At 41.1% G+C, this 26,500-nt stretch overlaps 1 protein-coding gene across 1 annotated transcript in view; it reads left to right on the forward strand.

The window, feature by feature from the left end:
• Window positions 1–1,325: 1,325 nt before the first annotated feature.
• The window catches only part of whrnb (whirlin b), a 200,259-nt gene continuing 175,084 nt past the window's right edge, over window positions 1,326–26,500 (forward strand). Inside the window, exon 1 of the mRNA XM_074669842.1 lies at window positions 1,326–2,421. Coding sequence (XP_074525943.1) covers window positions 1,711–2,421 — 711 coding nt within the window. The 5' untranslated portion in view covers window positions 1,326–1,710. The remainder of the gene's footprint in view (window positions 2,422–26,500) is intronic.

A 26,500-nucleotide genomic window follows, 5' to 3' on the forward strand; every position in this document is an offset into this window, starting at 1 on the left:
AACCCCGTCGTTCAGCTGGGATGTTTGAGAATTAAAAACTCTTGTTTCCTGGTAACTACACGAAAATCTTCACTTCGGCTGAAGTTTAAAAAAGCATCATTTTAAGTAACGAAAAGCTATGGTTTCATGTAGACAACAGGTGTAAATGTATAAAAATATATGTGGTTTCCCAGATACCCGGCTACGTGTGGACATGGCCTTAGAAGCAGAACAGAGTTGACTGCAATAAAGAACGCTCTCCACCCAACTCCAGCACACCAGGTCCCACTCCTGCTGTCAAAACACAAAGAGGGAGGGGAGGAGAGATCTGGAGACTCACCTGCTAAGTAGCAGCAGAAAAGCTATTTCCCACCCCGTCCTTTCTCTGCTGTGAGATCTTTCAGAAAGTAAAGGATAGTCTGATATGACTCAACCAATCATGTGTGTGTGGGTGTGTGTGTTTGTGTGAGTGTGTGTGTGAAAAGAAGAACCTGAAAATTCAACATACAACCTTTGATCAGTCTGTCACATGCACCAGCAGGACTGAAGGGAGGAGCGGGGTCAGGTACAGGAGCCTGGAAGGGACAAAGATAAAGTGTTGAAGAATGCTCTGTGAATGGAGGCAGCCTCCTCAGCTCAGCTGCTCCCTGCTGTGAACGAGATGTTCCCTGGGTCTGTCATGAAGTGACACAGACAAACAGAAAACTTCACTGTCAGGAGGAGGAAGAGGAGGGAGAGGAAGACAGGTCTGAGCTTCTAGAAATAGCGCTTTAAAAATAGCCTCAGGCTCCAGTTATGACAAGGAGTCTCAGGGAGGCATTTAATGCAGCATGATCAGCTTAGAGGCTGACAGACACACACTCACACACCTCCTGAATCCCTGAGGGCACGTGAGCCCCACACACACACACCTCCTGAGGATCAACCCAGAGCCACTCTGTCCTGTTTGTCCAGACTTTAAGATCATTTTATTCTCTGAAGCAGAGATCCACCTGCTCTGAAAACCAATGAATGACTGAATAAAATGGTGAACTTGGTCGCTTCATCACCGTGGAGTGTTTTTATTTTAAGCTGTTCCTGCTTTGACCCAGCAGAGTATGACATCAGCTAATGGCTTGCCAAAAATAATCATTTAAATAAGGGTGAGTAGTACTGTCAGTATCTAAGCAACACATACACACAGGCACACACATCAGCTACACACACATCAGCTGCACACACACACACACATCTGCGTCATTTCCTACACAGGGAGCATCCAACTCCGCGCTGCTGACACTCGCGCGCAGAGGAAGCTCCGTCAGAGACAGCGGCAGAGTCCGGAGTTTGTCCGGGGGGCAGAACAGACCCGGAGCAGGTCAGCTGCTGGTGACAGGGACTCTTTATGATTTTACAGACTCAGAGCGCGTCTCAGGATTGTTTCAGCGCTCACTGCGTGGATCCCAGACGCTCGTCCTTTTGATGTGGAATAAAAAAGACTAAGGGACAGAAATGATTTCATGATTTGCTCAGAGAGCGCGCGCACAGACTGTGGGTATGGTTCGTCCGGGGCTGACACGCCAGCGCCGTTGCGCGCGTAGATCTCCGGTCACCTGTTGAAGTGTCCCGATGCGCGCTGAGCTGCTTCACTCTCAGCTTCCACAGAGGAGAGCCGACTCAACCCGCGCGTGAACACATGCTCGCTCCGTCCTCCGGTCTGTCTGAGGCTCTGGATTCCCGTTATGTTGTAGGATGAGCGCTGATCTGGAGCGCGTTTCGCTCAACACATCGGTGACCTCCGCCGGCCCGGGCGGCCGTGCGCTCTCTGCGAACGTGCGGCGGCTCCACAACGCTCTGAACCTGCTGCTGAGCGACCCGGAGAGGGAGCAGTTCATCCACTGCCTCAATGTGTACCACGCCAAGCGCAACGTCTACGACCTGGTCCAAACTCTCAAAGTGATTCTCAACACGCCCGGTAAACGCCAGCTGCTGCCCATGCTGCGCCTGGTCATCCCGAGGTCCGACCAGCTGCTGTTCGACCAGTACACCTCCGAGGGACTCTACCTGAAGACTGACCTGGTCCCGAGTAACGGCAGCGCGGAGGGCTTCGGGGACGAGGGGGACCCGACTCTGCAGAAATATGTGAGCTCAGTCCACGAGCAGCCGCTCACCCCGGGCTGCCCGGACGGGTTCAGCGCCGCCGCGGAGCTCTCGGCCTCTATGGCTCCGCAGTTCTTCGAGAGCCCCTTTGGAGAAATGCGCCAGGTTACTCTTACGCGCTCCAGGAGCCACGAGGGTCTGGGCTTCAGCATCCGTGGAGGGTCTGAGCACGGCGTGGGGATCTACGTGTCCCTCGTGGAGCCCGGCTCGTCGGCGGAGCGAGAGGGTCTGAGGGTCGGGGACCAGATAGTGACTGTGAACGAGCTGCTGTTTGACAACGTCACTCACGTGGATGCAGTGAAGGTAGGGCATTCAGTTAGTGCTGGAGTTTCTCATGGTAACTTAATAAGCAGCAGGTTTATCTCTCGTTTGTGTGTGTGTGTGTGAGCCTGTGTCAGCCTGTGTGTGTGTGTGTTTCTGCAGACTGAGTGCAGATGTGAAGCCTGTGTGAGCTCCAGGCTGTGAGAAGAGACATGCATTACTGCAGGAGCATGCACTGCTGCTCCACAAAACAACAGCAGTTAGTGACAGCGCTGCTTCCTCTGCAGGCCCGCAGGTCTCAGATCAGATCCACTTTCTTTGTATTAATTCTTCTCCTTCACTTCACTGAGGCTTAATGCTCTGCGCCCCTGGCTCAGCGTCCCGGGATGAACTCAGACATTGAGGCACTGAGCGAAGGGCCTCTTTCTGTTTCAGCCAATCCTCCTCACAGAGGGGTTCACAGGATTTGTTGTCTTAAACTTCAGTATCACAGAGAGGGGGAGTTCCTCATGAGGTTGCAATGATCCGACTGCAGGTTGTATCGTACTTGCTGGGGCTGCTCTGTAAACAAATCACTGTTTACATATTTCATGAGGCTAATTATCCTACACGGAGTGGATCACACCGTCCTCTCAGCTGCGTTATGCTTTGGTAATGTTGGTCAGATTAAGTGAGAGCGCCCTCTGCAGGACGAAGCACACCTTATGGATAATGTATAGTGAGCAGCTGGTGATGCAGAATCCTGATATGCAAATCAGATCGTGTTTATCAAACGAATCAAAGAAAGAAATAAAGAAGCTGACACAAAAGATGTGAAGATGATTTATTTTTAAACTGCAGAAATAGCCTCTGACTCCTCTGTCAGCAAAGCTTCCATGGCAACAGATTCCTCTCAGCCTCCATGAGAGATGAAGAAGATGTTAGAGGAAGTGATCAGGACTTTTTTATTCTTCAAGAATATTCTGTTGGTGTTTCTTTCCTCATTCAGCTCCCGTTCTTCTCTGTACCATGATGTAGGCTCACCTTTAAAGGGGACATGTCATGCTGATCCCTGATTTAATATTTACATATAATGTAATACATTTGAAAACAAGACCTTACACCCCCTGAATTTTCAAAAAATGAGATATTGTATTTTTTTTTCTGATATCTTAGAAAGAGATTTGATGCCTCTGAAAATAGGTCATTGACATTTGGCTGTGAGATTTCGACCTTCATGACGACACGAGGATCCTTTCTTTTTATTGGAGTAATCTGATAAAGCAGCTCCTCCTCTGTGATGTCAGTTAGTCACACAACCTCCACCGAGGGATACACCCACCAAGAGCCAAGTATCCCCCCTCAGATGCTGGATGCAGGGACTCTGCTCTGCTGAGCAGCTCAGCTTTACATGGTGAATTAGCAATTAAAACACTGTAGTTTTAGCAGACGTCATAATACTTGTGAGACTGTGATATTTGCATGCTTGTTCTGACATGCAATGTGAACCTGGACCACAATAATGCTGTGGTAATGACATAGTGACGAACTGACGGTAGAGGCGATCTTTAGACTACACTTTCAGCATGATGGATAAAACAGACAGAGAAAAGTGAAGGAGCAGGATGGAGCCCTGTTATAGAAATAGTTTATTGGTGAAGTCTGCCTATATTTCCACGTATAAACTCTACATGTTACAGTACCGGTTTGACTCACCACACTGAAGCATCCTGAGATGATCTGTGTCCAGGTGGATTTTCTTCCTCCTGAGCTGCAGAACCGTCCGGGTCTGACTCGGGGTCCAATACAAAAGGACGTATCCTACACTCTGCCATTTTATTAGTGCTATCAATGCCTTACAGTGAAGTTTTGGCAAACAGCAAACTCGCTCGGTCTGCTCTATTCAATGTGGTGATTTTGTAAATACTGCCATGCTGCAAAAACCGCCCCCTGACTCTACCCCCTCCGCCCCTCTGATAGAACTGACCAATCAGAGCACAAAGGGCTGTGACGTTGTGGGGTTACTGGAGGTCATTCTGGAAACGGAGCGTTTCAACAAGATCTTCAGAATGGCCTAAACTGAGGATATTGAGAACGCTATTGTGGGGCAATGAAGGAACTAAATGACTTGTACTGAGGGCAGAAATGCTTTACAGGCATCCTAGTCTGGTATAGTGAAAAGGAGAAACAAGCATGATATGTCCCCTTAAAACAGAAATGAACATGTTTCTTAATGTCTGATGTCATGTGACGCCGTCCTGTGACACAATCACATGACAATTCCTAGCTAATTTAAACACCTGTTTCGTGTTGCTAATCATGTCCTGATGAAGACTTGGACAAGTTGTAACGCGTTCAAATGTCCCTGACCTAATGGAGGGTTTTAAACTTCATCGGAGTGCCTCTGATTGTGTGTTGTTTTCTGAAGTACTGCTGTCCTTGGATCCTTGAAGAGCACCCGATCTTACCTTGGTTCCTTACGTTTTGACCAAGCGCAGCACATATCCCCACCTTTTCTTCAGAAATGAACACGTTTTCTGTTATCCCCTCCTCTTCTTGTTGAAGTGACTTTGCTGAGATCAGCAGCTTAATGATGCCTTCAGCAGTTCTGCTGCTTCTCAGGCTGCTCTCACATCTGAGCTAAACACTAATCGCCATTATCCCCCCCCCCCCCACTCTGTTTGCAAAGAATAAGCCATTGTTGTTAAAGAGTTCTGACCAATCAGAATGCAGTGTTTTATACAGCCGGGTCAAATGATGACACAGTTCCTTAAAGAGGACTGTGCTTTATTCGTTTTTTTGTTTCTCAGCCTGTCCCTCTGGTGCCTCAGTTGTGATTGATTACATGATTGGATGACCCTTGTTTCAGCCTCTGTCTGAAATGCTTTGCTTCTGTCTCTTTAAGGCAGGGGTGTCCAAACTTTTTGCAATGAGATTTGATAAAATGAAGATGCCCTAGGGAAATTAGTTCCTGCTAATGTTTTTTAACCACAATATCTCCATGCAAGTGTACACTGCTCTAGAACAATGATTACAAACAGTATGTTAGTAATGATCTGAAACTTTACTCAGTAGTTTCAGATCATTAACAGCTGAACAAAGAGAGGCGACTAGTTCCGTTCTTCTGGTTTGGTCTTTCAGGCTATGGAGGTCAAGTAGCCCCCTGTTACTGTCATGTAGCTGCCGACTCTTCTTAAAAAAATCGAGTGCTGTGCAGTGTCAGACCCATCAGTACTCCCATCGCAGGCAGAAGTCACTCCCCTGTCCTTCAGTTGTCTCTGAATATCCGACAATCTGTCCTCAACTCTGTGAGCCACAGTGTTTTGTGCGGGGCAAACATTTATAAATTCTTGCTTCTTCTCAGAGAAAATGCTGGTTTTTGGTGATATTTTCCTTTAACTCACTGGCCCTGTGTTGTGATGCCAGAGCAGCTTGCAGGTGCTTCTCTTTTTCTGCGCAGACCCTCCCTGCTAGCTTGTCATAATTTTTAGTGTGTTTGGTCTGGTAGTGTCTCTTTACGCTGAATTCCTTAAATAACACAATCTTCTCTTCACAAATGAGACAAATGCAATTTCATCAATTTTTTTGTGAAAAAGTACTGTAATTCCCATCACTCTCGGCGTGGCGGCCTTCAGTGTTGACTTTCTTCCTTTTCAGTGCAGTCCCCATCGTAGAAATACGTGGAGCAAGGAAGAGACGAAACAAAAACAGATAGTATTGAGGTGATGTTGCCATCATGTGGTGAAAAGATGAATTAATTAAAAAAAAAAAGAAAAAAGAAAAAAACGTTTTGTTTGTTTAATCTGTTAGACATTGCTAGCTGCAGGCGCATAAGGAACAGGTTCCTGGGCTGTAATTGGCCTGTTGGCTGTACTTTGGACACGCCAGCTTCAAGGCTTCCCACTCTACAAACCTCCTTTCGTCTGATTGGCCAGCACACGGAGGGCTATCAGAGGCAGAGCTATGGAGATGAAGTGTTTTGATCACTTTACAGACCGATTCAGTGATTTCTAAAACACGTGAATATGAAGAGGTTTTAAAATCTGCCTGTTGGTCTGAACATCATACACTGATACATGTTTAGAATATGGGAAAGCAGAGTATCCCCTCTTTAAAGACCCTGAAGACATTTTCAACCATACACTTGGCACAAAAAATGAGATGCTCACTGGCAAGTGTCATCTGCTTTTAAAGCATCAGTTTGCTTATTACATTTATTTCTTGTTGCTGTAAAAAGAGAAACTATTGGATTGGGTGTGAGTATAAATTACTATGTTTCCCTCCTGATGATAGGCTGGTACCAGCTTTTCAATCACAGGAAGCAAAGTTCGAAAACAAACTATGGTACCACAGAGTCCAGATCATCCCCTTCAGGCAGAGTGTAGTCTTCCTCAGGCAGATGGTACAGACCGCCTGTGGTGAAGACTTAGAGACATCAGGTGTCATTTGTACCTGTTGCTATCTAATGAATGGTCATTAAATTTGCTTGCCCATACACTGCACTTTATTTGCGCAGCACTTTATCTTTTTTAATCTCTTCTTTCTCTTTTATCTTTTTTATCTTCTCATCGTTTCGTGTCACACTGCTGGAGAATCCCTGCTGGGCTTCATGTTTCATGTTATATCTACTTGATTAACTGTCTTCTTAATGCACTTGTCCGTCTCCAGCTGCAAACAGATTTCCCTGTGGAGACATTAAAGATACCTTTGACCCTTGATAATTAACAAAATGCACACCAGGCTGTTTTTTAAAAAAGCTCAAAACTAGAGACTGGAACCATAAACGTGAAAATGTGAGGCTCCGTTTTCATCTGGTGTCCTAAAATTGAACTTTTCTTTCAAACCAAAGGAACGACCCCTGCTGGCCATTTAGGAAAATGCAGGTTTGAGAGTTTCACTTTTAAACCCAAGACCACATTCATCTCTCATTGGAGTGTATATTCTGTATGTTGTGTTTCTTATTAAGACATCGGTGCAAAGAGCAAACACAGACATCATAGACGTACTCCAGCTCTGCAGTGTTCACAGACAGATTCACCAAGCTGCAGCTAAAGGTTTTCCTTTAAACATCACACATTATAAATGATGTCTCCACAGCATGTGCAGAGAGTGACAGAAAACTACTGGCACAGTTAGGAACCTATAGTTTGTGTCACACTCCAATTGATTTTACTTAAGAGTTAATTTGAGGAAATTTTAACTGGTGACCTACAGGGTAAAGCTGATCAGACTGGTTATTTCTCTTTATGAGTCTCTGTTCTTGTGTTCAGGTCAGATTTTCTGTGGATAAAGCAGAGTCTGTATTCGTTCTCACACTGAAGTGTTTCTGTTCGGAGCTCTGCTGGTGAAGTTTGGCAGTACAAAGTGGGTTATCAACCAGGAAAAGTTGTTGTTTTTTTGGCATATTTTTTTGTCATCATGGCCGAAACCGGGGCTGTTTCAGCCATGATGTCTTATTTCAGTAAAAATTATCCTATTAGATTTAATATGAGCCAGCTTCACATGAGAAGTCCAGAAAAATCTCTTATCTCAAGTCATTAAAAGACAAAACTGATGCCTGAATTACTTGTAAAGATTTAAAAAAAACTGCCATTAAGGTCAGAAAAGTGTACTTGTTTAGTTTTTCGGTCTATAACGTTTTTCTAACCCTATTGGCAGATTTCTTTTTAAATGCAATTCAAGGCCATTTTTGTCTTTCAGAGATATTTTTCTGGACTTCTCAGCAGAAATTATGTCTCCTGTTGAATTTCTTCTTTAGATGGAGAAACTTCACAAGCAGAGCTTCACAAACTGAAAGAGCTGAAAGAGCTTTAAGTCTGTGAAGAGAAGTTTATGTTGGTGGATAAATGCTTTACTGCTTTTTGAGAACCAAAGAAGTTCAATTAGGGATGTTCAATACCACTTTTTTTCAGACCAATACCAGTAGCCTACGAGTACTTCCTCTTGATTACTCACCAACAGTGATGGGTGTTACAAAGGAACGCGTTACAGTAACGTAACTACTATTTGGGGTAAAAAGTAATGTAACCATAACTACTGAAAATATGGAAACAAAACATGGTTCCTTTCTCAGTTGGGTGCATTATAACTTTTCCCAGGGACCAATTTGACAGCTACACTGCCTCAGCTGTGCTCTCATACTGCACTGAGGCTGGTACTCACAATACCACACAGAGAGCAGTCAGTCATCATATCATAACTGTTTTTCTTGTCAAGTGCTGTGTGGTATTTTTCAAAATAAAGAGCGCAAAAGAATAACCTGTTATGTTCTCCATAGTAGAACTTTGTGTAGGCCTATACACATTTAGGAAATGAGATGGAGTTCTGCCCAAAGTTGAGCATCATAAAAGTAACGTTAAAGTAATGAGTAACGTAAAAAGTTTCTTTCCATAGAGGTTAACTGAGTAAAGTAAGGGACTACTTTTTCCAGAAGTAACGTGTAACGAGCAAACACTACTTTTTAAAAGTAACTCCCCCATCACTACTCACCAATACCACTAATACTTTTGAAACACAAAATATAAATAAACAGTGACAGATCATTTACAACTCAGTTACTCTGACATTAAGTCTCAAAGAAAACACAAACAACTCTCTCTGAGTTCACCATTTTTTCTTAATAAATCAACAAAACTGCAAAATAAACTAGCAACTGTTTTAGCAATTTTTTTTAGAATAAACTGAAGTCCAAAATAAAACAGTCTAACAAGTAACTCTCCCTGGTTCATTCATGTTGTCCGAACAGGACCTAACACACATCATAACGCTCATTTAATATTAGTGTGAGAATATGTCGATGTATCAAAGTATCATGATTTTTTATTCAAAAATTTTTTTTTTTTTTTCAAAGTAAGTTCTTCATTTTAATCTTTGTTTATTAGCTTTATAAGCTTAGTTGGAAAAAGCTGAGCTGCTAGGTCTCCTGAATAAATATTAAAAGCACTGACTCATATGTGATGTTCGTTTTTGGGAAAACGTTGCCCCTGATATAGCCTGTAGACATCATCACCATTCAACTTTTATGGTGTTAGAGAAGCAAACTAAAAATCGCAAAAAAAATCATAACTAGCTCAACTCAATTCAACTTTATTTATAAAGCACTGAACAGAGTGCTGTACATAACAGTAGTGCAGGAATAAATAAGTAAATAAAACAAATAAATCAATAAAACAAAGGTGCACATCGTAATATAATAACTGTATTATAATTATAGTAATATAAATATTGTTAATTAATTGTTCTAAAAATAGTTTAAAACAATGAAACAATTCATAAAAACTAAAACAAACCATGAAACACTAAAACATGATTCAAGTCTCAAGCTGGGTTAAAAGCCAAAGAATAAAAATGAGTTTAAGACTCTATTTAAAAGCAGACAGTGAGGGGGCTTGACTTATGTGGAGGGGGAGGTCATTCCACAATTTAGGTGCGGCGACTGAAAAGCTCTAGCGATGAATCCCAATGATTCATCAAATTGGCTCCTCAAAAATTGTAAAAGAATTAAATTAGGAGCAAAGTGTATTATCTCAGCCCTATTTGCTGCTGTGTTGCTGAGGAATGTAGTGCCAACTACTGGTGAGGAGGACTTACTGGACATAGGATTTTTCGCCTTGAGTATGAATTGCTGGTAGGGATGGGTACCGAAGCAGGTACTTTTTTAGGTACCGACCGAATTCTGACAAAAGTACTGGGTACTGATTCATGTTAAGTCGAAAGGTACCATGTTTAGGTACCCAAATGCATCCTTGTGACTTTGAGGGAGTGGAACAGTAGGCGATTTTCCATGCTGGACATGAACACAGCATTCCAAGTTTATATATTGAAGAATAAAAATATTAAATTGAAAATAAGATATAATTTATTATTAAAAAAAGATATTTTTTTACCACATTAACACACAAAAGTACTGAAAAATAGTACCGTTGAGTACCGGTATCGATTGCCAGGTACCGGGCATAAGTATTGTATCGTTTCAAACGTGAAGGGTACCCATCCCTAACTGCTGGTATCCGCAGCCTACGTGAATACAAATACCTTTTAATTGGGCTGGTATCAGCCTGATAACAGATCCTGATACCAGTACTCACCCATCCCTAGGTTTAATGTGTGAATACCTTTGTCATTCAGACATTTATTATGGCATCAGGGCTCGTGTCATGACACAGAGGCTGTTACACTGCTGTTAGCTGTAAGCTAACTAAAACTATAAAAGTGACAGTTAATATTTTGACGTGGTTTCGAGTCAGCACATCACCGGATCATCACATCCGGCAAAGAGAGAAGACTTGTGTTTCTTCATGTGCTTCAACAACAAATGCATGCCTCAGCCACGTATTGACCACAGTGGATGATACTGCTCATGGGAAATGCAGTCTTTATCTCAGGAGAACAGTACTGATTACATCCAAAAAAAAAAAGTATCAACACGGCATGAAATCTTCTGACAGTGGCATGAAATGTTCACCAAAAACCTGTTTACACTCAGCTGAGTGGGGTTTCCAGGCGTGCTCACGGTTTGGGTTTTTGCAGGTTTTCTGCATCTGTCTCTGTGATCTCTGCTTTCATCCTGAAACAACAAAGACAGATAAAAATCAGCCTGCTTGTTCTCCAGCTCTGATAAATCTCCGTGTGGTAATAAGAGAGGCTGTGCATGGTGAACTCTCCCGCGTTGGGGAAACTCTGCATTAAGTGCACTCTTGCCTGCAGCACATTTTCAATTTGCACATAAAGAAGCAAGTGGAATGAAACATTAAAAACAAGATTTTATCGCATGAGGAATTCCACACTCCAGGTAGAAAAAGGATTTTTATCAAAGGCAGTTGTGTAAAACTCGGTGGAGACAGATTTCACAGTGTAGCACTTCACGTTCGTGTGGTTGAGTCTGTCTTTTGTGTGCGTTTGAATCGGCCTTGTTTCTTTGCAGATCAGTCATCACAGTAAAATCTTTTCCCTTCGTGTTGTACATCTCCTTCACTAGTTCCTGTACTTAACATTCATATAACAGCCCTGGATAGAAACATGCATACGTTTTCCATTCTTTTGTTCTGATTATGCAGGGCTGGTGGAAATGCGCACAATCACAGCACTCAAAAGCTGCAGCACGCCACATCAGGGCTGCAGAGAAGAAGAAGGTTTCTAACAAATTATGGAGATGAGGGTAAACAGCCTTCAGGCGAAATCTGGCAAAGAAAAAAGCGACATGGACAGAAGCCTGTGATTGTCAAGAAAGGGGGAGGGAAGGCGGACCCAAGTACAGAAAACCGGGTAGAACAGAGCAGTTCAGGGACTTCAGGAAATTGATGGTTCAGACGCTGACAGGCCAGGTTATATAAATAGTGACAGGTGATTAAAGAGTGGGTGTATGTGGGAGTCAGGTGGCTGAACAGGTGGAAAAGTCTGGAAAAAAAACACATGTGCCAATAGAGAAATGAGCTACTAGTCTTTTTTTTAACCAGGCTGTAAATATGTTTTTAATACTGTCCTGTTGCGTGGCCACAGACACTTTGATATAGAGGGAATGAAGTGAGAGCTCAAACAAACCACTCAGTGATAAACCTTGTATGATGCAGATTCTCTGAGCTTTTAGTGCACACTCTGTAGAAGATGTGTGTGTGCCCTCTCCTTTGTATGCATTTCCTACAGGCTGCACGCTGTGTAGTGTGATGTAATGACAGGAATTTCATCTTGTTTTGGTGATGCTGGACATTTAGCTCAAGAGTCGGTTCTTTTAGAGCCAAAATTTGAGATCTGATTAATGTGTGCATGTTTTACTTTTATTTATTGCTTGTTCAACTTTTGGTCTAATTTGCTCTTGACCATCCCCTTGCCTCTCTGTTTCTCATCTCTTGTGATGAACAGTTCACCGTAACCATGGTGAGGTCTCTGACTTTACAAAAAGCTGGAGCTCTCTGCTGTTGCAGTTGTGTAGTAACCCGAGACAACTATCAGCATGTGTCGATGCTGAGTAGGGGTGAGCAATTTAGCCTCAAAATTATATCACGATATTTTAAGCAAATTTGCGATAACAGTATTTATGACGATATGGGGAAAAAAATGAACAACTTATTGTTTGTGGTTGCTGCTTCTGAATAACAGCATTTTTATTGCACACACAGTATAAAAGCCACTTTTCATTCACTACTACTTCACGAGCTTGAAATGTAACCATAGTAAGTAGGTCAGCTCCAGAGGAAATCTGACGTTTTGGAGGAGGAAAAGTACGATGGCGTATCAGGGCCACTAAAGAAATAAAATAAATAAACAAATTTTCGAGTTTCTAAAGTCGCAAATTTACGACTTTAGAAAGTCAAAAATTTGCAAGTTCATTAAGTGGAAAATTTACAACTTAATAAACTAGTAAATTTGCGAGTTAATAAAGTCACAAATTTGGCCCTAATACGCCGTCGTAGTTACGTACTTCACTGCAAGATGGACCGAATTGTAAGCCTCATAAGATTGTACTTTGGAGTTGATCTCAGCAATAAGGAGATACTACTGGTTTTAGCCCAGAGTAATCGCATTCTTACGGGCTCTGAAAAGACTAGAGCCCGACCGATATGGGATTTTTGGGGCCGATGCCAATACCGATAATGGGGGCAAAAAAAAAGCCAATATCCAATATTTGGCAGATATCCGATATATCAGCTGATATATATAATAAATTAATTGATATACACAGGATATATACTATATGTAATCAGAAATCATTACAATACCCATATGATTCAAGACAGAGACAGAACACTATTGAATAAAGACAAGAAACTGGTATAAACTAGTATAAAACTGTCAACATTAGAACTGTAGAGTAAACCAATGATAAATAAGAACAAGCTGTAAACACAATAATAAATAAATAAGTCAAACTTTAAACACAGTAAGTAGAAAAAAAGTCAAACTGTAAACACACAATGAGAAACTTACAGGACGTTAAAACGCCAAATTATAGTCTTACGTTAGATAATGGTGGACGTGTGAATTAACAGTAACCTTAACTCTGTTTATCTCACAAAAAAGCAACTAACACGACGTTAAAACGCTGTTCTATAGTCTTACATTACATAACGGTGGATGGAGGGGCCGGGCACTCGGGCAGTGTGCAGCCCAACGAACAGACACACTGGAACAGGAGTGACAGAATCTCTGTGGAGCAAAAAATTTTTAGAATCTGCAACATTTTGGCCGATGTCGATTTATCGGTGACAGGCATAATCGGCCCGATTAATTGGCCGATTATGCTCTAGAAAAGACGTTGTCGTGCCATGGGGCTGTTCAGAAGAAAGCAGCACACTGGACTTGAGGAGGTTTTTGCGTTTATCCTACAAGAAGTTTAGCGCAGCAGGTAGATACAGGAATATAGAATAGAACTTTATTAGTCATTGCAATAAGTACAACGACACATGCAAACATGTTGCAAACATAGACAGTTCTCCGAGCTATACAGATGGGGTGTGTGGTTCAACAGGACACGAACAAAAGAGCGAGTCGTTGAACTTTCCTCCTCAGGAGCATTTTATTAAAGGAATGAAAAACAGTAAACAGCCGATCTCGCCCTTCTGCAGCGCAGACCAGAGCAATCGATTACAGTTTACGGTCCACTCTGATTTCTCAGTAGATCACAGATGAACAAATAGATCATGCAAAGACACATGAAAACATCTGACATCTCCCATGTCTGTCACAAAACAACCTTCAATTTTACAATTTTTCAACTTATCTTTTTTCAGCCTATCTCCATCTCTCAAGCGTGGCATCCCCTGTGCCTGTGCATCAACTAACACCCGGGACTTGTCATAAACCAGTAAATTTACGACCTAATAAACTAGTAAATTTGTGACTTTTTTAACTCGCAAATTTTCTAGTTTATTAAGTCGTAAATTTTCCACTTAATGAACTTGCAAATTTTTGAGTTTCTAAAGTTGTAAATTTGCGAGTTTAGAAACTCAAAAATTTTGCGTTTTTTTTCTCGAAAATTTATTTATTTATTTTATTTCTTTAGTGGCCCTAATATGCTGTCGTAGAAAAGTTAATCATACAGGTGAAAAACTTCATAATTCTATACGACACATTCTTTCTATAAGGACACCAACAGAAAGGAGAGGGCATGGACTGAAGGAGCTGAAGTTTAGGGAGGACCAGATTAGCTTAACATGCTAATTAATCACCATAAAAGTTTGCTGTCATGGGTGGATTCCTGCAAGAACATGTGCTTCTCCTGTGATCTTGTGATCTAAGGTATCCAGCTGCTATTGGCTGTGATGTGCTGCACGGCGCCCCAAAGACGCATCTAGTATGAAAATCCACAGAACTGCGCTGCCCTCACGCTATATGTGTGAATTAGGGGTAACGCTAGTGTTGTCATGATACCAAAATTATGATTTGATACGATACTTGCCTAAAAAATTTCGATATCGATACTTTATCAATACCATGGCAAACTTAAAATATAAGAAAACGAATTTTTAAAAAAACAGCTTGAAGAGTAATGAGCAGGTAAAATAACAATGCCAGACTTAAACAGCCATCTATTGTTTTCATGCTCTGCACACTGTAGTTTAGCATACACAGTGTGTTGATACACTGAAAAGTACCCTTTTTTTAACATGAATACTATAAAAAAAAGTGTACCAGGGGTATTTAAGCTCTTTTACAGATGCAACACTTTAGTGTCTCCTATAGGTTTCTAGCATCGTTAAAGTTAGAAAACTACTTGTCACTTACTTAAACTGTCAAGCCCACACAGCTCTGTGACTCAGGGCTGCGTGTGCTCCACAGCTCATGTGTAAATGACGCTGATTATTTGTCGTATCAACTACAAGTCGTGGTGAACTACTTTTCTTGTCACAAAGTAATTGACACTTGTTTGACTTTTGGGTTTGGGCACGTCGTTTGAATCTATCACTTTTGCTCTTTAAGGAGGGAAGGATGCTAAACGGTGAGGTGCTTCATCATGTTTGTAGTGTTTCCTCTGTGTGTGTGTTGGTTGTAAGCTTTAGACGGGCTTTGATACGTGTATTAGCTTACGGAGCCGCCCCGACTGTCGGCAACGCACACAGAGTAATACCAGATTTGGCTCCGTGCACCAGCTTTTTTGACGAGCTGCGGCCGGTTCACAAGAGCGCTGGAAACTTGGAGCCATGTCTGTAACTCCATCTGTACTTTTACATCCAGCTTAAGAAATCAAACTGTGAGTTTGTCAGCGCGAGATCAGATAATTGAGATGCACGTTAACAACTTCGTCGGATTGAAAACGGCCAAGCGTCGACTAGTGAAGCTAATACAGGCTCACTGTCTAACTGCACAACACACACACTTTGGAAAGAGAGCAACTCTCTGCCCACTCCTCAGAGAGGAGAGAGGACCCAGCTCGGTGGCTGCAGACACTCAAGTTGCCTGAGTCAAAATGTCTGATTCAGACGAAAAATTGCCTTGGAGTATCGATACTTAAAACACGTGGTATCGTTAACTTTTTGAAAACACATGGTATCGATACTTTCTCAGTATCTGTATATCGTGCAACCCTAGGTAACGCTGATATAGGGTTCAGATGTTCAGCTCAACGACACCTTCGTCATAGTGGCAAAAAATCCACCAATAGAATGTAGCTTTCACGTCCTCCTCACGTGTCTTCATACCCTGGTTGGATTTGGCTGTGTGTTTCAGCTTAAGGTGGTGGAACATGTTTGTGGTGTTCCCACCCCTCTTGGTAATAGTTCTCCAGCACATTTTTCATTTTATGTGTTTTGCTGCGTGTCTGATCTTTGGTCAGTTACACCACCTCCACATCACTGAGATAGCTCCTCTTTTAGGCACAAAATCCCCAAGTGAGGATGAAGTTGATGGTACTTTCACTCTCGGCCATTGTTGTTTTGAACACAGCAGGAAGCGCCATACATCATTGCATCTCTGCACTGTAAATATAGCAAAATGACAAATTTATATCTTCAAAAGAAATTATACTGGTATTATTGTAGATGGTATGATATGGCACAGTCCTTATGATCAAACCCTGATTATAAGACCCCCCCTTTTTCCTTCTCGCTACAATGACCTCAGTTGTTTGTGCGTAACACTGTGCCAGTTTGCGCCTGACTTTCAAACATATAAATATACACGCAAAAACAGGAGCAATAACCGTTTCAGGTTTAATAAGTGCTAGACCATTACACGTGGATCTCCTCTTTCCAGCATTTTGTGCATCCTGATGATCTGCATATATCTCCATGTTCATGAAGGCAAACACGTTGAAATGGATTGCATGTGCATCCTCAGTGCATCTGGTTAGGAAATCAGCTTTGCACAATTTATCAAGTCTGCACGTGTTTTTTATATACACAGACCTCGAGTAGATCAGACCCTAAATCCCTTGAAGAGAAGAGCAGAAGCTATTTTTGATCTGAACAAACATAGTTTCATAATTTTGAAAATTATTCACTCAGCAGATCAAAGATAACCCTCAGTTTGGACTCCCTGTGTACTCTGGAAGTCTACTCTGCTACACACACAGTGCATCGTAACGTTGTGTTAATCACGGAGACATTAGGGCTTTATCTGCAGCTGTATTTCTACCGCCTGTCTCCTGAACTTTTTATGTCCTTGTAAGCTTTTCTCACTGAGTCAGACTCCTGCACACTCCATCTGCAGCAATTTTCCAAACAGAAACCAGGTTTTTTCTCTCTCCTGGAGGCTGAATGGCTCAGGCCTTGGGCAACGTCTTATTGAGGAGCAAATAAAGAAGCTTTTTCAGCGGCCTATAGCGGGCTTTATTGAATCAGTGCATCAGGAGGGGGAGAAAAACAAACTGAACAGCTGCTTTTATCCTGACAGCACCGGCTACGTGTTGCACTTTATTTTGTTCCCCACGTCAGAAAAACAGCTAATCTCCAACATCTCAATGTGTTTATAAAGGATGGGCTGTCTGGTTTTCTGTCAGTGTTAAACAAATAGAGGGAGCAGTTTTCAGTTTCGGTTTGGGACTCAATCTGTAACAGAAAGGCAGAGTTTTAAACCAGGAAGGATCAGGACACAGCAGTGTGATTCAAAGGCTTATGGAGATGATAATGAAGTCAGAGCAGAGCTGAGGAAGAGGATGATGGTCTGTTAAGGCCAGTCTGGGTGGGACGTATTGAAGGACAGGAAGGAGGAGGAAGAAGAGACAGTGTCACCCATCAGTACCTAAAAAGAGAAGCCTGATGGTGACAGGAGAAGTTTTCCCTCTAACTTTTGATCAAGCTTATGGTAGCTGGTGGGCGTCAGACGATTAGAAAAAGTTAATAATTACCCTTTTTTATCTTAATCTATGATAAATAAAAGATTTGTAGGGATCTCACCTTGTAGTATCCTTCATCATCCTTTTTTTATTTACCTGGAAAATATGTCATCTCATAATTAGTGTTTTGGATTATTATTATTATTATTATTATTATTATTATTATTATTATTATTATTATTATTATTGTGTATTTTTTTAATTTTTTTTTTCATATTTTATATTGTGACTTTTTATATATTTTATCTGCCTTTTCATTATTTGCTTGTTTATTGTCAGCACCAACACACCAAGACAAATTCCTTGTACATGCAAATGTACTTGGCAATAAAACTTGATTCTGATTCTGATTCAACAGAATCAATAACGCTGGGGAACACAATTTTTTTTTACAGGATTGATCAATTGAAAATCTTTAAGGCCCCTAAGGCAACTTGATTTGCAACAGGAGTTAAAAACATACAATCATTCAATTCAAACACATTGAAAAAGCATTACATAACATAAGTAAAGCACAACACAGCTTAATGGTGTGTCATTTCCAGTGTTGTGCTAGCTACTGAAAAACATTAATTAGTTCTAGTTACTAGTTACTGCAATTAAATTTTAATTTTTTTTTAAAGAAAAGCATTACTATGAAAAGTAAGTTCAAAACTGTCAACATTGCAAGCTCTGTAGTACTTGAAATGCATTTTCATCACTGAACTGAACTCTGCAAAGCAATATGGTCGATATTTATACAAACACAAACACTAAGATGTTTCAAAGTGCAGATTCATTTCTGGCCAGAACAAACTAGAAAAAAATGTGACAAAGCGCCTGTCTGAAAACTTGCTCCCCTTACAACTCAGTTGACCTCTGCAGCCAGGTCAGCACTGACATTTCCAGTTCACAGTAGGGTATAGTGTGCCACAATAGCTAGAGAAAAACACACCCCCACAGTGCAGCGCACTCTCCTCCTGGCTCTTGCACTTCCCCCAAGCCCTCCTGACACAGGAAGTAAATACATTGGCTCAACTTAGATAGTAAAATAATGTTAAGTAAACTAATAAAAGGATCGATTAGTAACTATAACTGAGTAATTGAATTTTAAAAGTAATGCGTTTGATTATAAGTTACTGCCAAAGTTTCTTCTTTGGCAGTAACTATTAACGCAATAACGCGTGAGTCCCAACACTGGTCATTTCAATCTGGCTCGCCTACAACCTGTTGAAGAAACCGATGACCACAGGGACAAATGATTTAAGGTATGTGTTAGATTTGGCCTTGCAGATAAAATTGAACTTTTCTCAAGACAGGAGAAGCTGAAACTCTGAGTGTAGAGGATGGACAGAGCTTTCCAGAATGGCCCTTGCTCTTTGAGTGGTTCTGGTTTTAAAAACAGGGTCAAAACATGATCTGGAACAAAGGAGACATAAATAAAATACTAAGATGGAGTAGTTACAAGCTCTAAGAACTAAAAAACAGCATAACATGAAACAGAACTTACAACAGTATGCCCATGGTTACAAGGTGAGGAGGAAAAGCAACACAAATCCTCAGATTTCTGTCAGCAGTTATTGATCGTACTGACCTAATGGGGGCTGCACACACCTCTCACCGCACTTTCTCAACTGTGACTGCACAAACAAGCCACCATGTAACTGGAGATGAGTCCAATCGACATCAGATGACAAGTCTTACTACAGCTGATCAGAGGAGTTTTGCTGATCTGGAAGGTAAGCTGTGGAAAAAAAAAACTCACAATGCTAGAATTAAAAATGACTGCAATTTTGGAATCAGCATGACAATTTTAGTTGTAATCAGCATAATAATCAAACTCAGTTTTTTTTTTTTTTTTTTTCCAAATTGTTTCCCAGCGTAACGTTAGCATTAGAGCTATATTTTTCATAGCTGAAGGTAAAAAAGAAAACAATCATTTACTTACTTGAAAAACTTTTCTGTGTCCATTAGGATAACTGTTCTCTTAGCTTCCTCCTCCTCCTCGTGCATATGAGCTGACACCTACCAGCCACAATCTAGAAACAAACAGAGGAAAAGCTGGAAAAAGGTGGCACAAGCGACAAGTGTCCATCAGTCAGCTTGTTAAAGCTCTAACTGGACATATCCTAGCTGTGATATAATAAGGGATGGTATTGTTAAGATTTTATTGAAACCAATTATTTATTCCACTTATTATCCCGATTCTTTTTCAATTCCCTCATCAACTCCTCCTGTGGACAAAAAGACAGCTTTACAGGTTTTCTGTTGACAACATTTTATTGAGTTTATGAGTAACTAAATGTGAAATTGGTCAACAAGATGGTGAGGAAGGCCCACGCTCTGTGACTGGACTTAAACTGGACAGTTTGGAGTTATTGTCTTAGCACAAGCTAATCACAGGTATTTGACTCATACCTGGTTAGCAGAAAGCTAACTCTCATCACTCTTTGCCCCGTGCTGCTCTCCAAGTTCCTGAAAGTGGGTGAAAGTCGAGCCAAGCTTCACCCTCTTTCAGTAAAAAAGCTTCATCTGTTTGGCTTTGGTTGTTTTTCTTTCTCCGTACTGCATCTATCGTAGCGGCTCAGGATAGCTTCTTCCAGTTGCTATCATCAATATTTAAAGTCATTTCTGCACTGAGCGCGCTGTGATTGCCCCAGTCTCAGTGACATTTACTAAAATTACAACAACCACTTTCTTAAAATTCAGCTTTGACAACATCTAACCCACACAGCACACATGAAGTTGACTGGAGAGGAACAGCGGCTCTGTACATCAGAGTTAATCTCTTTGCATACATCTAAATGAGCCATTAGGCATTCATGCACAGCCTCAATCAGCCTCCACAGGGACACAGGAACAGAGGTTGATTGCGTTCTGCATGGAGACCTGATGGCTCAGGGCACTTATGGAGGAGGTCTGGGACACATTTGCCCACATATGTCTGGCGTGCTCAGACACGCTCAGATGTCCACATTAAGGAGCGCAACGGTATGCAATGCACAGCTGAGTTCAGACCACTCAGCTGTGCGTTATTAAAGATCTGTGTAGAAATACAGCTATCATGACTCTGATTTATTTCATACAACAGAAAAATTTCTAATTCATGGTTTTTCTGAAGAGGGACGCTGTGACATGACAACAGTCAGACGTGATCAGAAAGCAATTTGTAAGCATGTGATAACAATTAAGAGAATACCTTTACAAAATAACTTCTCACACATGAAATCCTGACATTTGAAGACAATTTCAGGATAGCCAGGCCCTGATATTTTCAGGGACTCAACTTTCACACAGCAGGAGATTTGTCAGTCTGACACACTCTCACAACCTGCATCACTTCTTTGCTTTAAGAGGTGGGGGAGGCTGGGGCTGGATGGAGCGTACTGGAAAAGAGGAAAGAGAAGCATTCAATAAACACAGTCGTAGAGAGTTTAGTTCAGACATTAGGCGAAATAACAGGTACAAATAAGAGAAACTCTTTTCAACCAAGTGGCTCCTTCTGAGTCGAGAGAAATGAAGGAACGTTAAAGGGCTAAAAACTGCAGTTCCTCAAGTGTCCACATGTAGGCTGGCTGCTGGAGTAAAAAAAGTTTGTATGACATAGGTTCTTTGAGCTTTTAATGCACAAAAAAGTATCCCACAATGTATTTGAAAAGTAGTGTATTAGCAATGCTCACTATATGAGCAATATTTACTATCATGCATTGCGGTTTAAACAGAAGAAATGGCTGATTACTGATTTCTGATAACATGAAACATCATAAAAAAACTGTCAGAAAACAACACTGATTTCTCTAACTTTCGGACAAGCCTTTCTCACAACTTTGAGCAGAGAAACAAACAACACGGACGTTAGCCACTGAACCGTCAATCGCAGGTGATGCATTCACTGGACCTCGTAATTCTCAAACATAACATAAGTTGCTACGCAAATATAAGGTTTAGTAATTTAAAAAAAAATAAAGTGTAATAAATGTTTTTATTATGTTTGGCTGTTGCGGAAAATACCCTTAGTATAATATAAGTTATCACTGAAATCAATGCCGTTTTGCTGTTTTTGAGAAAATTTGCAACTGCAATTCCCCAGCTGCCCGTGAGTGACTCGAGAGTGATTACGTCACTGTCAGCGGCCGGTGAGTGTGTCAGTGTCCAAAATGTTGTTTTGATTTAGCTGATTGAGTGGACTCTATAGTCCACTACATTTAATGATAGAGGACATCCGGCAATTCGTCTTCTTTGTGATTGGCTGTGTGCTGCCAGGAGAAGGGTTAGGTATAACAGTGACACTAAGGTATTGTAATTGGTATCTCTGGCTCACCAACCTAAAATTTTGGGTACTGAAAAGTTGGATGGTATGGTCGGTAATTTGGGAACCAGTCCCGGGATTAGTCTAATGTGTGATGTGCCAAGACGAACTGAAGTAAACCGCTTTGTGCTATACACATTGTAAAAAGCAGCAGACATGAACATGTCTACAGCATGGGGCAATAATAAAGGTGTTCGTTTGAAAGGCTTATTTTTCATATATTGACCTTGAAAGAAACCACTGAAAAAAATCTGCAAATTGGCTAAGAAAAATGTGTTTTCAAAATTCTAGAATTAAAAAAATGTTTTAGTACAAAAAAAACTAAAAAAGCACATTTTTCGAAACCCCTTTGTTTTACTCTTTCAAAGTAATCTAGGTGTCATTTTTGTCTTAAATATCTTTAAATAAGACATTTTCTGGACCTGTCAGGAGAACATGGCTCTTATTGAGACAGTTTATGCGTATAAGACATTAACATTTTCTTGGATTTTAGTTCTGGCATTTCTGACTCACCTTGAAAAACTCCGGTGAAGGCTGAGGCGAGAACTTGCCCATTTGCATTGGGACATGTAGTCCACCTGGACAGAGTCAGGAAATCAGTCGGGGTTTGTAGATGTTGGTAAGTCCCTGGTCTGTTCGTTTCTTTTCCTAATCCTCCCTCACAGGATCCGTGTGCTTCAGGGAAATTCCCCAGGAACTCATTTACAAGTTGATTGAACAAGAATTCAAATCCCACCGAGCCAACGGATAAGAAGAGAGTCAGAGTTAAGAGAAACCTTCACAAGAGCTCACACTTTCTGAAACTACAGTGTGAAGCTGTTTTTGACATGACATTTTATCACTTTCAAAATCACTGCTGAGTTTGTTTTTTTTTTTTCTCCCAGACGTGTGGCTTCAAATGTGTGCCTCTTTGAGACACGTCTGATTATACTCAACACTGAAACATACTAGAAAAAGCGTCAACAACGTTGTTCCATAATCAATGCACTGACCTGCGTCATTACTGTATCAGCTTCTCTTCAGTTTGTTTGTCTCCTTCCTTTTTGTCTGATTATTTAGCAGTGTGTAACTAGCTGAAGGTGCATTTGCGCCACCCACTAGACTGGAGTGTAGATAACCTGGGCTGTGGGGCTGTATGCATCACATGTAAACAGATCAGCGTGGTTGAGGAGAAGCTGAGCCGGCAGGTGAGGGAAACAAGTAAACACATGAATAATGGCAGAGCCGGAGAAGCGGTTCGTCCAAAAAACTCCAGAGTTTGAGAGTATTTCAAATTATTTACATTATTTACAAAACCCCACATACACTCCTTTATATGTTGTGAAATTCATGGTATGTCTTTCAGGACTCGTTTAGTCTTTTTATTAAATTGTCACCCCGTTTGAAAACCACGAGGAGTTCATTGAACCAACGTTAGCATTAGCGTTAGCTGCTACAGATAGTGGTAGGGCAGAGGGGGTGAACTGTTTGACCTGCAGGTGAAAAGATTGAGGACACACTTTTATTTATTTGCCTTTTCGGCCCAATAAGTTCTTAATCTGATGACATAACAATACATTTTTTAAGTATTTTTAATTATTTTGCCCATACTATTGATTCTGTAAGTGACAATACATTCATGTCTTTTTTGTACTTTTTTTTCCCCGATTCATCAATTAATCGTAAATATAATCGTCAGAGTAATCGATTACTAAAATAATCGGTAGTTACAGCCCTAAAAAATACATAACAGCCAGAAAAACAAACAAGACTACACAATAATGGCATTCAGGGTCAGATAAGTTCAGATTTTAATTTAAATAAGTGTTGAAACCACAACAACCACAGGCCCATGTGGCTTTGAGTCTCTGGTTAACACAACAGATTCTTCTGTGGGTTTGAAGCGGACAGTTATGGATGTTAAATGACATTTAGGTTGATACTAGGATGATTGGAGCCACACGTCTGACTCTGTTGGTCACAGATGGAAAATCAAAAGGTCAGGTTTATAACGTCCTCTGGATAAAGACCCTGGAATGAGAAACCAGGAGTCACACCTGACAATTAGCTCATGATCTGTCTCCTGAAGAGTGCTGATAGTCAAAATGTACAGTCAAGGTTAGGATGAAAATCTCTTTTTGATGAAACTCTGTAGAGCTGTCTTTGGTGCAGTAAAAGGCTTCACGCTGTCTGTGTAGCCATAATTATGGCTCCCCCAGGACATGCACGCTGTTTGATTATCACACTCCTTTATTGATATTCAGAAATGTGCAGATTTATGTTTGGAGCCCCTGTTAAAGGCCGCTGCTCTGCTTGTCCTGGGTCCACCTTCCTGTTTCCTCTATGAGCTGACTCATTCCTTACAGCTCTTAATGAACCTGCAAACATTTCTTGTTCCTGCCGCGGTGAGGTCTTCCCTGCGTTTGAGGCGTGACTTCAAAGCTGTTTACCAGTGGGGTGGTAAAGCAGGCCGCATGCACAGAGGGGCTCATTTGTGAAAGTAAGTGTTTTTAATCTCGATTAAGTCTGGCTGTTCTGTAAGAACAGGTTCTGCATGTGGGAAATTAATGAGTGAACTCGCCCTGAACACAGAGGAACAAGGTTGGCTGTTAATAAGAGTAACCTTTAAAAAAAAAAATCCTTCAAGTTATTTCAAAGACGGAGAGGATTACAGACTCTCTGCTGGAGAGGATTTTTAAACACCTGGAGCAGAAACTCAGAAAAACCAAGGTGGTGTGAGAGTGTGAAAAAACTGCAGTTCCTCAAGTGTCCACATGATGCCGGCTCCAAAAGTGAGTCAGTCCTCACAGATGTTGTTTATAACAGCAGAGGGGAACGTGTTCACAGCCAGAAACTATCAACACTGTCCGTCTCTGTGGCTCATTGTTTCATGACGGCTGCACTGGGTATGATTTCATAGAGCTCTGACTTTTTGTTTGATTTGTGGCAGGAACTCTAAAACTTAACAGCCCTGAACCTCCCCCCCTTGGTGGAGACCGGTGACCCCCAGCCATCAATCTGCCTCCACTGATACTGTCGTTATCCTGGCTCAGTCGCCTCAGGGGTCTTCAACAAAGATTTGTGGAAAACAGAGCAAACATGTCTTAGTTACTTGGTTTTATATCAAATCTAACCACCATGTTTGTTTATTTTTTAATTTAATACATAAAATATGCAACTGTTAACAGTTTTTGATTTTGGAGGGCGTTTGGGGCCTGACCCCCGCTTTGAGGACCACTGGGTTGTGGCACCAACTGCTTGTCTAGTCTATTACTTAATTTCAGTCACATCCATATGGAGTCGGTTCAAATATAATTCTGTTACTGTAAAACTCAAACTTATCAAATTGCTGTAATAATAATCAAGTTACTGCCTGAATTAATTAAATTATATGTAAAAATCTGTTTGTTGTATGTTTTAACATTCTTACTGGATGCTAAATTGATTGGAAATTGTCGCACATACAATAGCTATAAATAAGTTATAATTTACAAACAGATATAGTTACCGTAATTTCCGGACTATTTGGTGCACTTGAATATGCTGCACCAACTAAACTTAGAAAGAAAAAAAAGTACATATAAAGGCGGCACTTGACTATGAGCTGCACGTTGTAAAATGAGATATTTACACAGAAATGGGTAAAAATGGGAAAAAAAGTAGGGGCTTATAGTCCAGAAATTACAGTAGTTTATGCTCTGACTAATGTATTATGACATAGTGCATTTAATACAATTCTGGGTGTGTGTAGCATATGAATCAATAGACATTAATCAGATACAAAGGTCCTCTCTGCATCATGCAGCTGCATCATGACCTGGTATGTCACAAATTAGCGACAACAGGCAGCAAAGGGTTAAATTTCTATATGTAAATTTTTCTAAAATTCTCCTCTTCCTCTTCTTTAAGTTATTCTTTCTTCAGGCACCTTACTCCCCCAGTTCTTCCAGAGAGCACCCCTGTCCTTCGTCTGTGTGTGTTTTTGTGTGTGAGATTACGTTAGCACTACTTGGTAGATGACTGGCAGGACATAACCAGGATTACAAAGTTTGATTGTTGTCAAGTTTCAAACAATGGCCGTACTTAACTTTAGGTAAATATATTACTGTGTCACTTTGCATCCAGGGAAAAGTTGTCTTGAAAAAAGAAATGTGTCGTTAAAAAGAAGATCTGCTCTCCAAAATAAACGCCTTTACAACAGTGGGCGATGGTGCTCATGGGAAAAAGTCTTAATCCCAGTGAAACACTACCCATACTGGCCACAGGTGTCACTGTAACTGACACCAAACATATAGTCCTATCAGCGCCTTTAACTACCGTATTTTCCGCACTACAAGGCGCTTCGGAGTATAAGGCACACCTTCAATGAATGGCCTATTTGAAAACTGTTTTCATATATAGGGCGCACCACATTATAAGGCACATAGAATAGAAGTTACAGTAGTGGCTGGGGTTGCATTATGCATCCACTAGATGGAGCTGGGCTGAAGGGAATGTCAACAAAACAGTCAATGAGTCAGTCAAACTCAGGCTACATCCACACGGAGCCGCACATTTTCCTATCCTACTATTTCCGTGCCGTGTGCTGTAAAGACAAAGCAGTTTCT

This window comes from Halichoeres trimaculatus, unplaced genomic scaffold (genome assembly GCF_033239565.1).
Source record: "Halichoeres trimaculatus isolate MK-OKI-2021-1 unplaced genomic scaffold, fHalTri1.1 fHalTri1_scaffold_5, whole genome shotgun sequence".
Classification (NCBI taxonomy): Eukaryota; Metazoa; Chordata; class Actinopteri; order Labriformes; family Labridae; genus Halichoeres; species Halichoeres trimaculatus.